The sequence below is a fragment of the Helicoverpa armigera genome, chromosome 7 (genome assembly GCF_030705265.1).
Source record: "Helicoverpa armigera isolate CAAS_96S chromosome 7, ASM3070526v1, whole genome shotgun sequence".
In the NCBI taxonomy this organism is placed as follows: domain Eukaryota; kingdom Metazoa; phylum Arthropoda; class Insecta; order Lepidoptera; family Noctuidae; genus Helicoverpa; species Helicoverpa armigera.
The window spans coordinates 6,522,300-6,537,465 of NC_087126.1; the positions used below are offsets into that span (position 1 = coordinate 6,522,300).

A 15,166-nucleotide genomic window follows, 5' to 3' on the forward strand; every position below is an offset into this window, starting at 1 on the left:
GAATATTTAACCTTGCGCACTGATGAAGCCCTTGGAAATACATTGCGATTATATTAATTATACCTTTTCATGCAATACAAGATAACTATTATTAGAAGAATAATTTACTGAGATGAACATTATTTCTTTTCTATAATACAACACCATGTAATTTTTTTCTCATACAGTAACACTGTGTAATGGCCAGCCTGCCATTTTCTATTTTGTTATCGTGAGATTAGTGATCTCGTGCATTTTGTTTTGTTATTTTGTGAAAATGATTCGTAATAATTCTTCAGTTATTATTCCTGAAACAGTGAGTATGATTTTTTTACTTAAGGGGGAATGATAAACTACCTCGATAGTCAATACAAAATGAAAACCATCCATGTGTGTACAATTAAATATGGGTATTGCGGATTACGTTGTTGTGTCTTAAATTTGTAAACATGTCCTTGATGTCTTGCCTGAAATTATATTATTTTGTTTTTGGCTTAGTATTTGTATCATTTTCATAGACAGTGTGCCTGCCGATAACAATAGTGGGGTAGCTACCTACGTGTACTATTTGTAATAGTGATGGCATTGAAACTAACGTTATGTCTCATGGATCCGCCTCGTGATTGCATCAAATCATTGGTGGCAACAAGTACTTACATATAGTTTAGTCCTACATATAGTCTAAAAGTTATAGTGTTTGCAGTTTGGCTATGTTCTAATCTAAACATACAAATACACATAATGCATGTAAGTGGGTGATATTATTGAATGAGTAACAATCGAACCATTGGTAACTATAAAAGCTATGCATTTTACCTATAAGGAAAAACAAGAAAAACTGAAATGATTACTTCAGTTTAGAACTTATACATATGTGTAGGTAGATCATGATTTTACTTTAACTATAATTCTTTATTCATTTTGAATAATAACTTAATAGAGAATACACTTACTTAACAACATGATAGAAAACTGTCACTGACTACTATCGTTCAGATATATTTAGTTATTATACTTTCTGAGCTTAAATTCCCTCTAGGATTTGCTTGTGTATCAGGGGTGAGTTTATAAACATACATACCACACACGCACATAGCACATTGTTTCTGTTCCAATAAGAAGAACAATTAATTGCCCTATGCAGACGGAAACACAGCGCAGTCGTTGATATTATGGTCAACTCCGCCCCTAAGACGACCCACTGACCAACCTTTGTGTCTTTTTTTCAAAGTTGTTGTTTTATCTAAGTTTACCTTGTATGCAAAACTGTATGTCAGTGTTGTGCTCACCTTTAAGTGACAAATTCACTCTGGACTTAAGTATTAGTGTAAGAATTACCCATAAATGTATTAGTGAATAAGTTGTTGGTGTGCCATAAATAAATAAATAAAATTTCATAGACACTGAATATTTTGCCAGTTGCTGCAATGAAACGAATTCTAGGTATCATTGAGCTTGAATATTAGTTGCCGTACACATTTAACTCCACTTTTTGCATGACATCACGTTAAAAAATATAATTCGTAAACTGAACTTTTTCTTTAAGTATTTGTTTTTATTACTTTGTTTCAGATGCCTTCGTCTGTGCTTTCAATGAAGTCTAGTGAAGCCCAAAGGGTGTCTTGAACACTACTTTAGTTAATTCAATTAGTTTTATAATTTTTAGTATTTAAAATATTACTTAATTTTATTATTTTTCTTGTTTCATAATGTTGTCACACTGTATTGCCAACTGAAACAATCTTATCTTTTCTGCTCAAGATAAACACCATTCAGGTTTTTGTATATTCTCAAGACAGTTGTCTCATTATTCACAGTAGATAAGTGATTTTTTGTTATTTTTATTCTTTTCTTAAAATTATACAATGGCTTCAAGTGACCCTGAAATTAAGGATGGATTCACACTTCCTGCTTGGATGAAAACTAAACCTGTAAAGTAAGTACCAATAGCTACTATCCACTAACATTAATCAACAATGTAGGAAATATCTATTACAAGAATGGCCTTCCAATATCCATATCTTATTGCATTTATGGAAGGGTCCTTTGTGTATTAGATGCTTCCTACATTATATTGCTAGAATATAAATTGACTATGTGTGATGCTAGTTCGAGTAATCTGTGTTGATGAAATGTGTAGATGAATTATCCTATTTATTATTTTTTGTTAATGTGCTGAGGCTACTTCATGATGATTCAATCAAGTGGTGAATGCCTAGAGTTCTTTTTAAATAAATATAAAACCATATAAAAAATTTGCAAAAACAAAAATCTGGTATAAAGGTAAAATGAACTTTAATTTTAACATTCTGCATTCAAGTTTTTCGATACATTTTTTCTGCATTGCTTAATATGACATAATATGCGCCAAACAATAATAATTGTACCAAAATAGAATTCGTAATGAATGCAAAACTACGTTCTTGGCAAGTGCACATCTGTTGGCTTGGACAGATGATGATAGAAGGTTTGCATGCTTTCTAAATAAGTTCACATTCTTATGGAATTATTCTCTGTCTGCTACACATAATCTACCTTTTGTGTCGTCACTCAGCTCTTATATAAGTATCAATACAATAGGCACAGTAGACTGCACATCAGTAGTAACTATCATGCACCTTAACTCAATAGTAATAAGTACGATTTTCCTATAAAACTGTTACCACTGACCTGAAGTTGACTGTACCTACATGTGCTTGTTTACTTCTGTCTACTTGAGAGGCATAATATCTTGTATTTGTGTTTGAAGAGCTAGCTTTAAATTCTATGAATAATTATAGTATGATCTTATCTCTATTTTCAATTCCTTCAGTACCTCATAATAATGTTCAGCTACCCTTCTACAGTTCTTAAGTGAAAACTCCCACCCCTAAATCCAAGCTGGATTAACTAAATCAGTGACAATCATATCAGATAAGATACTGTTTGAAAGTTTCCAAATGCATTGTTATTTTCTTATTATTTATTAATAGATTATGACGCCATATCTGTTTCCAAGCGCATTAACTTGGGATTAGACTGATATGATGTCACATTGTCAATAAAGAATAAATATTATTTGATATCAATTATTGCACGTGCATTGATTTGAGATTCAATTGCTTAGGTATATTGTAACGAATTATGTAGGCATTGAATGAAAATAATAACCAAACAAACCTAAAGCTGGATTATGTCTTATACTTTCCTTATGGTTTGTCAGAGTTTTTCAATTATGATTAAGTAGGTCGTTTGGTAGTATTGTATTGTGCTGGCATTTTGTGGTAGCTGGAAATTCTGTGACTAAAATGTAAACACATTAGGTCATTCGTTATTCAATACAAAACGAGTCACTCACTCAATTAAAGTAAAAATTCCATGTTTATGTTGTTTGTTATGTTATCGCGGCATTCAATGACTTCTTTGAGTAATATTAATAAACAAAAAGATTTTAAAAGCAAACTACTTACCTAAATAGTTAGGTATAAGTATGTATAAATTATGTTCAGAAATTGTTGATTCGTTAGCTAGACGTAATTATGATAAAGACTGCTTGATTATTGAATCAGTAAATTAATCTAAATGCTAATTGATTCACGTTTATACCTTCCTTCGATTATTTATCGATACGAGTACTTTCTAAGCCAAATTATAAAAATAGCTCATTATAATCTTTAAAAAAATTAAAGAAATTAATATATACATATATATTCCATCCATAGTTTCTCTATGGGATTCCTAGTTTTATCCAATCTTTCTTGCTTATGCGTTAGGTAGATGTAGGTATGAGTAAGTATTATTTTGATTGAACACTGATGGCAGTGACACGAATATTTGCATATTCGTTAACACTTCTACTTATAGTAGGTATCAACAACTTGTTTTGGTTCTCAGTAATACTTGGCGCGGGGGCTTGTCTCCAACGTCACAGAAATACCTGTCTGCATTTCTGTTTAACGCTTGTTAACAAACGAGTAACGTTGTATCGAAATTATTATTTTTATTTATTGTGGTCATCTACTGAATATATTTAGTCCCTTCTGCTATAGAACTATGGGCTTTTAATATATTTCATGTATTTGCTCACTATCTACAATAATAAGAATCAACTCCAACTCTTAACTATTTGGGCAGGCTGGCTAACATTTTACATTGAATTAAGCAACTAATGACACCAGCAAATTTTATTAATGCAAGTAACAGGCTTATATTGAAAACTTGCACGATCTTTGTAATATTATATAAAATACTTTTGTTATATTATATAAAATACTTATAGATGGAAGTAAGAATTCTCAGGATTTGTTTACGTAATAGCACAATGATTTCATCCATATTCTAAATCTTACTGATAAAAAAATACTCAAAGTACCTATGTCTATGAATGATGAGAGCAGAAAAAGATTTGCTTGTCATTACATAGCAAAGACACGAGGCGTCTATTATATGGTTGTACTTTCCTAATTAGAAAACGAATCAATCTATTTATAGAGTCAAATACCTATCTGAAATAATTATTATCAATATCAGATCCAAATAAATATAACTTTACATTGACGTCACTTAAATTATTTTGATAACATCAATAGTGGCTTATAATAATTCTTATGACGTTTGTATTTGTTTAGTCAATACTATTGAGGTCAATGTGTTCAAAGTGATCATCGCGGTAAATGAAAGGCAGTTTTATATGTACCTAACTAATAAACATCAAGGCAAGTATTTTATATCCAAGATGTTTCGAAATGTTCCTTCGTTAATTTAATTAATTTCTACTGATACCTGCTGTCTGCAGTCATTAATTGTTAGTGCGGTTACCTTTTTGTTATGCGTAACATTGACACCAATTGTTATGCAGTTGTTTTGGCTAATATTTTGTTACACCGTGCTCCGATAGTGCGGTGCCATTGTTGCGATTTCGATTCGATTCTCTTGTGCGAGTTAGTGGTTGCTGGGCGATACGAGCTCGTTGTCAAGTTCTTTGATCCTTTAAACTTTAAAGGAAGAAGTCTTAGAATTTTGAGATATTTTCGTGGTCAAATACTAATATCGTGATGTGATCAATCTCTGATAGTGTCACCTAAAGTTATGAAGTGTTATTCGATACAGCGGTGAAAGTATCGATATGTTATCATTTACCATTTATTTATAGGTTTGTATTTTCTTAAAAGTTCTGTTCAATAGATACCATTGACTATAGTCAATTCCGGCAGTAGTTTATTGTTATTGAATTGTAGTTATTGATATAAAAGGTTAATTACCATCAAGAATGAAAACACATAAATAATAATGTTTGTTGCCATTTCAGAAATATTCCACAAGTTCCATTGACGCTCTCGAATGAAGTTTATAAACAGTTTATAATATGATGTGTGAATGGATGCTTGTTATGGGAAATGTACATTTAAATCTTTGTTTTGATTTAAATCATGTGCAAGATGATCTATTATATTACAAATCTGACACAGTTGACTTCTAACAAGCTAACAGAGAAATTCCTTAGTTGCGCTTTTGCCAGATCTGAGTACAGTAATAGTTATAATTTTTTTATGCGTTTAACCAATCTTTGGAGATTATTTATTTGTCAATGAAACAGGCGCTACCAATGTTTATTGAGATTTTGTGATAGGATGATAGCAGATGTGCGGACAGGACAAGATTTTTTCAGAAAAGAGCACTTACATCATAGGTACATGCATATTTAAAAAAAAAGTTGTGATGAGTTGCTATCATATTTAAGCGACTATTTTTTTCTGTTTATCGTTTTGTCGATAAAGTAACTGGTTATCGAATTATCGGTCTGAATCAAAAATACATGCTTCAGCTTTCTAGAAAAATATTTTTTAGATATTGAAATGGCGGCAAGTAAATCGTCTATGTAGAACAATTGAAATTAAATGCATTTGGGGTACCTAATTTGAACTAAGTCAGTCAATAATACTTTGGGTGATTCAATCAATTAAGCAAAACGAAGAAAGAACGATTTCAAGAATAAGAAAAACTTCAATCTAATCGAATGCGTTGACAGGACGTGTAAGCAGGTTTTAAACTGATTCTTCATCAAGCTTTTGTTAAAGCTAAAGTTAAAAATTCTTTTTTTCTACTGTCTGCAAATATTGGGTTGATTTTTCGCATTAGAATTTAATGAATCCCATCCGATTGCTGAGAATTCTAAAACGCCCCTTCCCCCGAACTTTAATCAAATTGACAATATATTTAAGATAAGCAGTGTTTATTTTATGTAATCTCCGCCCACACGTAAAGTGTTATCGGTCTTTAATAACTTTGTTATGGAGATAGCCTAAGTCTTATTTTTTTTATAATACCTAACACAAAATATGATGTCGTCGCGTCATATATTTTGATGGAGCTTGTTTTGGGCTACAGGTTACAGCGCTCTATAGTTTCAACAACCATTATATTTCAGTCTGTGACATAAATATTTCACGTTGTATTTTAGCCTTTATTGGCGAGTGGCCCCGCGTTCTTTGGCAAAGGTTTTAGCTGAAGGTTCATTGACATTTATTTTTAAGAAAGTTTATTTATTACATTTTTAGAATTACCGACTTATTTACTGTTATGTTAATGTACTCTGGCCCGCGGCGGATATTGGCTAGCGATTCTGTGGTGAGCCGATTTCTATTTCAAGTGCAGTCTGCCTAATTCTTCTTAAATTTCGTAACACACTTGCGTGACCAATGTTATTGACATTGTCATGGAATCTCGTTTCGTGGAAATTTCGATAGAAACTAATCACGTCTGCCAAGAACTAGGGTCATTTCGCCTGTTCGCGACCATCGCCCAGTTCGCGTCCATTTTGCCGATCTCCTTTAAAAAAACTTCGAAAACAAGATAATTAACACACCAATCAAACGAAAGATCATTACCGCTAATACGTTAATGTATAAGAGGCACGCACAGATAGACAAAAGTTCTGTGCGTCCAACCAATCCTTTTAGAAAAAATAATTAGTCTAGGCTCTTCAACAAGAAAGCGCAAACACGTTGAATTTTAGATAAAAATTAGTGTGCAGCGGCGTGTTTGATGGTAAGTTTTATATTGTTTTATGTGAATTTTAGGATAGATAGCTATTTCTACAGTTTAATGATGAATAAAGGTATAATGTTTTTTATGAATTTGGTAATGTTTTTTATATTTAACGAATAAAATAAGGTGGACGCGAATTACTACATCGAATTTTACAAAACTTCCACTTTGCGTCCACAATGGACGCGAACTAAAACTATCCTCTATACTAATAAACCAAATTGCGTCCACTGTTTTCGTTAAATACTTGCTTATAAAAAATAATTAAAACATGGGTACTGTTTAATATATTAAGATTAAACAGTAATTTTTAAATTTTTGTTATTTTAAATTAAAATCAACATTATCATCATTTAAAATTCACTTTAAAAAAATAAAAATAATTTTTCTCAACATTGGTTTAAGTAACTTAAAATTAGGCAATTAATTTTGCAACTTGAAAAATAAACAGTAATCAGTTCTGTTAATTTTACCCTAAAATCACAGGGAAAGACCCGCGTTGATTATAGTAAGTTTTTGGCCATATTAAATTAACAAAACAATATAACAATTTTGTCTAAACATACAACTAAAAGAATTGTTGAGTCAATAAATTATCAGACAAGGCATATTCTTTGCATATTTTTTTATCGATTTATTCTTCTCTCGAATATCATTTAATGCTTTCTTTAAGTCTTCTTCTGCGTATGTTGTCTTTTCCTTCTTTTTTCCTGTATCCGAAGAACTTATCTTAAATGAAATTACTTAATATATTAAGATTAAACAGTACATTTTTTTATTAAGATATATACGTGGTTATAATTAAATTATTTTTTTTTTATGAAGATATATACGTGGTTCTAATTAAATTATAATTTTTCTATTTTTTTATTAAGATATATATATATATATATATATATATATGTATACGTGGTTATAATTAAATTATAATTATAATTAAATATTTAAATTATAATTATAATTTAATTATAACCACGTATATATCTTAATAAAAAAAATTACTGTTTAATCTTATTTTAAGTTACTTAAACCAATGTTGAGAAGAATTATTTTTATTTTTTAAAGTGAATTTTAAATGATTATAATGTTGACTTTTAATAATTAAGTTTATTGTTAAATAAAGAAATTGATCTAATACAATCTTTCTTTATTAATTCTTAAAAAAATCACCCCTATATTCCTTTTTTAAGCTACTGGACGCGAACTGGACCATGGGTGGACGCGAATTGGATTTTGTGGACGCAAACTGGGTAAAACGCCTAATTTTGAGGTTTATCGATTTAAATAGAAAACGTAAGATATTTCTAATACAACTGAAAGTTAATCTTAAAATAGAGTATATAAGGAATACATTACACAAATTTGACATGGAAATGAGTGCTGGAGCATTTTTATTATCGCCGTCAAACTTGCCAACTGCACTAAATGGTCGCCAACAGGCGAAATGACCCTACGTAGCTTCTCAGTGTGCTATTCTAGGATTCCGGTTATAACCTCAGCACCTACAGTTGCGCATGTCATGCCTTGTGATATATTCTTGTAGCGAGGCGCGAGGGAGTGCGCTAATCAGCCGCTCTCATTGGTCAACACAATCGTGACATCACAACAGCTTGTTATTACATTTATTTTCAAAGTGACGTATCAGTATGGTTTTATCGTAAACTTGTTTGCCTATCACTAGGGTATAAAAACGAAAACTTGAGCGTTTCATTTTAGTTACTTACGTAGAGCGTATAGCGTCACGTCTTACGTTGTGTTCATTAGTTCTAAAGGGATTCTTAATAATTTCCTTATATATCAACGCCTCTCCGTGTTAGTGACCGGACAAAGAACTGTGTAGACTAATATTAATAAACCAATTGAAACTACTTTTGTAAAAATGTTCAAAAAGAGGAATATGGTGGCTCAGTTCAACAACATCTTATCGTGAGTGTCGATGTATTGCCTTCAGGTTGACCGACAATAGATCAACCTCTTAAACAATTATTGTCCATTGTTTTATTATAACATGTTTGTTATGGTACAATTCTTGTTTGTTATCTAATCACCGTGAGGGACTGAAATCTAATTCACAATTGTTTGTCTGCAGAGAGTTCGAACCATTCGCTGGATCGCCGCCCGCTCCTGAAGATTCATTCTTCTACATCCGATACCCCAAGACCGACGTGTTGTTTGGGAAGCCAAGATTCGACCAAGAGGCCCCCAAAGTGTACGCCGAGCCGTCTAACGAAGTCAAGGCCCCCTCAGCTTATAACATAGTCAAGGAGAAAGACTGGTCGAAGCACACGAAACCGTGCCAAGACGTACTCCACGGCATTGCCCCAATAAACACATCTGGTAAGACCACTATGAATATTACAAAAGGTTATCGAATGACATTGACATTGAACAGTACACGGCAACACTTTTATTTAAATTCTATCGAATGACTTTTGTGGTATGTTTAAAGTTGTTGCTATGTAGCTACGTCAACTGCTGCATAATTTAAAAGAAACGAACAGTTAAGTAGAAATATATTGAGATAATATTAAAGATCTGAATAAATTACTAATAGTTAATTATCTCAGGAAAGAACATCAGGCATTGTTAAATCTAAACAAAGCATTGTTACTATTATAATGTCCCAAGCATTTGTTTGTAAATAATCACGCTTTACATAGTTGATATTATGCACATGACGTCAGATTACAATCGTAGTTGCATTTATTAGATGTTGTAACGTCTAGTTTTAATTGCGTGTGTTTATTTTCAGTTAACTCTGTTACTTCTAAGCCGAAGCCAGCGGGCACCGACGACGGATTCAAAGGCGAGGGCGCGGCATGCGGCACTTCAATTGTCAAGGTTGGTAGCCGATTGCAGCACAAATACCTTCTATACTTATTATATATCTACTTTCAATTTGACTCTGAAGCATGACGCAGTCTTCTAGATTTATATCTCGGTTGGCAAACGGAAATTCCACGTCATAATTGCTTACTTGATATATGATATTGACTTTCATGACAAACAATTTAGTATGCATGTGCTTAGAACACGTCTTACTTAGGTATATGTCTTGTTATTGTGATTGTTCGAAGAAAATAACGTGACTAATTTATTTATCATTGTTTGGACATGTCGCTTACTGCATATGTTTTTCTATAAAATATAATCGTAACTTTCCCGGTTAATAAAAAGTTTATCAATACATTAAATAGGCTTGTGTACCTCTTTCTATCGCACGAGCCGTTTGATAACTCGCTCTGGTGATTAGCAATGATGTTTTGAATTAACTCTTATCTGCAACCTATTTCGTTGAGCTTGCAATATTTTTCAGCTATTACATCATTTTATATGTAGGTATAAATCGGTTCAATTTCATATACATACTTGAAGTTATGGAATAATATCTCAATTATCAAGTAAACAGAGCTGTTTATTTTGCAAGATTGCATTATCAGAGATTCCTCTACTCGACTAGTTTGTACACAAACTTATACGCAGTTCTAGACTTCAATCATGTGCTATACAATATAGGTACAAATTCTATAACAATTTCGTGACTATTGTTTTGTACTAATGTTTCGTCTATATGTTGATTAGCACGCTAGAAACAGAATTTTGACATAAGCCAAGTAAAATCAAACTTCTATGTAAAGTAACCAAATCGACAAAGAGAAGCCGTTTGTAATAATGCAACCCAATGTGACCTGTACTTTTAACACGCTTTTATAAGCTTATGCTGTATGTAGCTATGTAACCGAATCATTGAGCACGAGTTTCACCGGCTTCTAAACATCTGATTAACTTGAAACTTTTTTTGTTTATAGGTGGCTCATCAAATAATATCATCGAAGTCGTCCCGCGGGTTCACTGTGGCTTCCCCTGAGGAGGAGCACGCCGTAGCTCCGGAGATGCACCAGTACAGCCTCATGCACCGACGCGGCAGCAAGAGCCTGCCCGCCACGCCCGCGCACTCGCCGCCCGGCAGCCCTTCCAGCCGCAGGAGGATTAATGGCAACCGGTGAGTACATATAGACAAATGATGAGGGAAATAGGTTTCATCCTGCCTTCTGTGAGATTTTAGTCTTTAGTCTCCAAAGAGGTCTAGTCGGCCAAAAAAGGTTGTTCACGAATAAGTCAGATTAACCTCATTATCTGTATAAGTCAGATCAGATTGTCTGCCCTTGTCAGACCTGTAGGACAGAAAATGGGGCCGATTTTTAAAAGGGCCTCTCTGCATTGCACTATTGCAGTATGTTATATTTTTCGCCACTAAAAATTGGTTACCAATTATAGATCGTGGGCGGACAGCCTTATTTCAGACATCAAGGTCGAATATATCACCTTTGTCGTTAACAATAATAATAAGCAAGAATATCGTGGAACAAGATATTTTAGAGGTGTGTCTCTCGAAACTTGCTTGTCACCCGTTATTCTGGTTTTATAACATTAAACACTACCTGCATGTCTAGACCAAAACTGGTTCTTGTTTGTTCAGGATATTTCGCAAAAAATCTATAGCTCATATTTATTTATATTGTTTTGTCTCAGAATACGAGATCGTCCGTACTTATGAACTTTAATGAGTTAAATTGATTACTTCTTGATAGTTTGCAAGGTTATTTAAAATTTTAATGTTGATATTTACTGTTGTGTACCTACATTCGCAGAAATGTCAGTGATAAGATTATGTTCAAACATGTTTAATGCCCCAATTAAAACAATCGGTATTCGGTTAAGTTTCAAGAAAAAAATTGGTACAGTATTTGTTTTATACCTACAAATACTCCTTGCTTCTTATTACAATTACTCATAAGCATTGATTGAATGATCATTTGTGTGTTCATTATAATAATTATTATTGTAGGCCATTCCGTAGCGGTTATCACATCCGTCACTCATTATAGCGGCATCTAAAGCCAACCAATTATTCCAATTATTGAGACAATAATCTGCCTAAAAAAAGATATAATTGCGTATTAATAACTCTTTCTATTAAATTACTATTAACCTCCCATTATCTAATGAGGAACTACATATTAATAAACCTAATTAACAATTGTTTATTTGTTACAGTTTCTTTACATCGCCTTATGAACCAGTGGAGGACGGTAGCGCTCACCGGTCGTGGTTGTCTATGGCTTTGCTGGGATTGAAGAAAGACCTCACCACGTCGACCTCCACGCTGGCCGAAGAAGACAGTCTTGAAGTTCATACGCTCGCTCACGGTATGTAGCTGTGATAACTCACGTTTTCATATTATTATTATATTAATCTTGTAGAGTATAAGCGATCTTAGTAACCTTGTTATCAGAATTGATACAACTGCATGAACTTAAGTTTAATTACTGTTCAGTCGCGACTTTGTCCGCGTGAGTTTTTGTTTATTTAAAGTAGTGTAAACTTGCTGATAATAAGTCTATGTATTGTCAAAATTTTGCAACTAAAATACAATGAAATAGACTCGACTAAAATAATGCATATTAAGAAAAACATAGTTGTATTAACGAGGTCACAGCTCAGCATATCGACATAACCCGAATCAACTCCTGGTCACTAAACGCGTGCATTCCAAACTAACATCAATGTATTATTTCCTCAGGTAACCTGGCAGAATCCGTGGAAAACCTCGGTCCATCGCCCAAGAGGAAAGAGACGCTCAACACCATGTCTCATGAGCCGACCACTCAACCAGCAAAGCCCGCGAAACCTCAAGCCTACCGGCCCAAGCCTTCAGAACTACGCGAAATGAACTTCTGGTCTCCAACGTCTATGTGAAACTACTGCGGGAGTTACGCTTTACTATGCTATGACCACATTAATAGCGTAACTCTTAGCTTAAGGAGTAAATAATACACGTCTCTCTAACGTGTTTAACGCACAATAGCGTACGAGTCCCGCTGGACTATGAAGTTATGCAGATTATTTTTTCTGATAGCTGTATGTTCTTGTGACGTAATTTTTTTCTACACTACAGGGTTTCGTCGTGTAGTGTAAGGTAGTACGGCTTTATGAAGCAACCGAGATTATTTTGTTACCTGTATTTCTGTCGGGGTAATTTTCGAAGCAGTCTGTTTGCGTTTGAACGTTTTGCCGCGACAATTGACACAAAGGGGTTGCTTGCCATCCCAAATATTTTCTGCTGTATTCCATTATTATTAGGCGTATTGAGTAGCTCATTTCATAAACAATATTTGTAGTCATTGTTCTTGGGTGTATTTTAAGAATTCATCGAGGTTAGTTACTATCTTAGTGTGTCCAATTTCTTCATTATTTGCATAGGGATAATTATGTTACGTACCAACAGATAAATTGATCTATCTTTATAATGAAATCGTTTGATATTAAGAAATAATGTTTATTATCCTTAAATAATATTTTGTGACCTTACACTATGGTAATAATCGATATTATTATTTTGTATAAGAATGAATTCTATGAGTGCATGTAATTATGTATGACACGTTCTGATATGAATTATGTGATCTTATTTATTTAAAAAGCGCGTATTTTCTTCGAATTCGGAAATATTGTGTATGTATTGTGTATTGAAACTTGTATTAAGACTTGATTAAACATATTTTTATAATAAAAGAAAAAAGATGAAAGCTATATTGTCAAACGCATAATACATTTATATTATTTGAGCAGAACTTATAAGATTGTGTTTAGATTTAACGATATTCTTAAATCCATTTTCTTACTGATAATATTTCTAAGCACAGGTTTTACCACGAAGACGATATTTAAATAATAAATATTGTTGATCTACACTAACACTGATGTTTTTATTTCATTTTACCACAGAAAGAACCCCCCATCATATTCATCGGTCAAAAAATTGATATATGAACCCACCCATCAATTTTTTGACCGCGAACGCACAACTATGCTATCACATTTGGGTACAGCACCCGCCGAACGAATCGAATTCCTAAAAACATGAAATCGACCAAATCTAGAACACAGAGTACTTTATTATATAGGTATCTAGAAGAACCCCAGAAATAAGGACGAATTCAGATGTCATCAGGATTCAACGTAGCTGACAGTTACGTATGGCAGGTGTTAAGGGAATACGACTCTTTCTTCGGCGTTCGGTTCAGGTAAGGTTGCGGGGCAACCGTTCTCTGCGTTCATCTCCGATAGATGTGCAGATATGCGATGACAATGAGAATTCAATCATGAATATTATAAAAGCCTGTTGGTATTTTACCAGACAACACCTACATCTTTGTTGTTATAAATTATTTTTTTAACGAATGTGGCAGTTATATACCTATTCACCTTTAAATAATCAAAAACAAGATCCTATATAAAATATAGATCTGGTAGTCGCCGGCTCTCGTTTTATAATTTTAAAATCATAATATGATTACGTACGTTCTCGCTACCGCTCCACGTCTTATCAATCACTCAATATAACACAGCGATCATCAATCATTTCCTCGATAATGGATTTTATTACTTTCAATTGTGGTTCGGTAGGTTAAGCTAGAGATTGTTACTGGGTATAATATTCATTTTTTTAATAAAACAAATCACCAGTCGTTACATAAAAGTTCCTGTTGCGTGACAAACCTTCGTGTACATTACTGCGATTACGGACCATTTTTGTTTTATTTTTATAGCTAACTTTACCTTTTTTCTGAAATTATGATACAGTAATAATGTAGTTACCTGTTTCGTGTTTAAAGGGTAATTAGGAACCTACAAGTAAACGAAATTTATGACAAAACGCTGATATGCGTCGCCATCAACTTTTACGAGAACTATTCCTCCCAAAGCACCCATGTCCCGTAAGGACCTGCGTCATGCGGAAGGCAAGGGTGCCACGACTCCTCCCAAGCCACACCTAAAAGAAGGCCACTTATCACCACTACTGCCGGATATTATGTAGGCTTTTTTGATGGAAACTAAGAATGCGAGATCAAAATAAGGTGAACAAGTTATATTGTTATAGGTAGCATTTACGTAAGGCAGGGCTACACGCGATTCGGGCGAAAGACCAAAGCAGAAGCGAGATGCTGGATGGCCTTAACCGCGATCCCTGGGGACGCCCGTATCTCTCAGCAAGGAACAAACTTCGTGCTCAGGGCCCCCCACTTACGGAGACCCTCGAACCTCAGTTCCTTAGCCAAGTAGTGGAAGCCCTATTTCCCAATCGGGCAGAACATGT

The 15,166-nt window shown here is 33.6% G+C and overlaps 1 protein-coding gene across 2 annotated transcripts; it reads left to right on the forward strand.

Moving 5' to 3' along the window:
* Positions 1–137: 137 nt before the first annotated feature.
* LOC110381741 (uncharacterized) lies at positions 138–13,764 on the forward strand. Of its 2 annotated transcripts, XM_021342136.3 has the most exons (7): positions 138–295; positions 1,552–1,915; positions 9,095–9,342; positions 9,758–9,846; positions 10,815–11,008; positions 12,064–12,215; positions 12,590–13,764. In XM_021342136.3, the coding sequence occupies exons 2-7, from the start codon at positions 1,845–1,847 to the stop codon at positions 12,763–12,765; spliced, it is 930 nt and encodes a 309-aa protein (XP_021197811.2). In that variant the 5' UTR covers positions 138–295; positions 1,552–1,844; the 3' UTR covers positions 12,766–13,764. The 2 variants fall into 2 exon arrangements, with proteins under 2 accessions (XP_021197811.2, XP_021197812.2); XM_021342137.3 differs by lacking the exons at positions 138–295; positions 1,552–1,915 and adding an exon at positions 8,775–8,931.
* The last annotated feature ends 1,402 nt before the right edge of the window (positions 13,765–15,166 follow it).

What these genes read in the sequence shown, in the direction of transcription:
- LOC110381741 (XM_021342136.3), top strand. Translation starts at nt 1,845, where the DNA reads ATGGCTTCAAGTGACCCTGAAATTAAGGATGGATTCACACTTCCTGCT. An exon ending in GCGGCACTTCAATTGTCAAG is followed by an intron (nt 9,847 to 10,814) that starts GTTGGTAGCCGA and finishes TTTTGTTTATAG; the next exon opens with GTGGCTCATCAAATAATATC. An exon ending in AGTTCATACGCTCGCTCACG is followed by an intron (nt 12,216 to 12,589) that starts GTATGTAGCTGT and finishes TTATTTCCTCAG; the next exon opens with GTAACCTGGCAGAATCCGTG.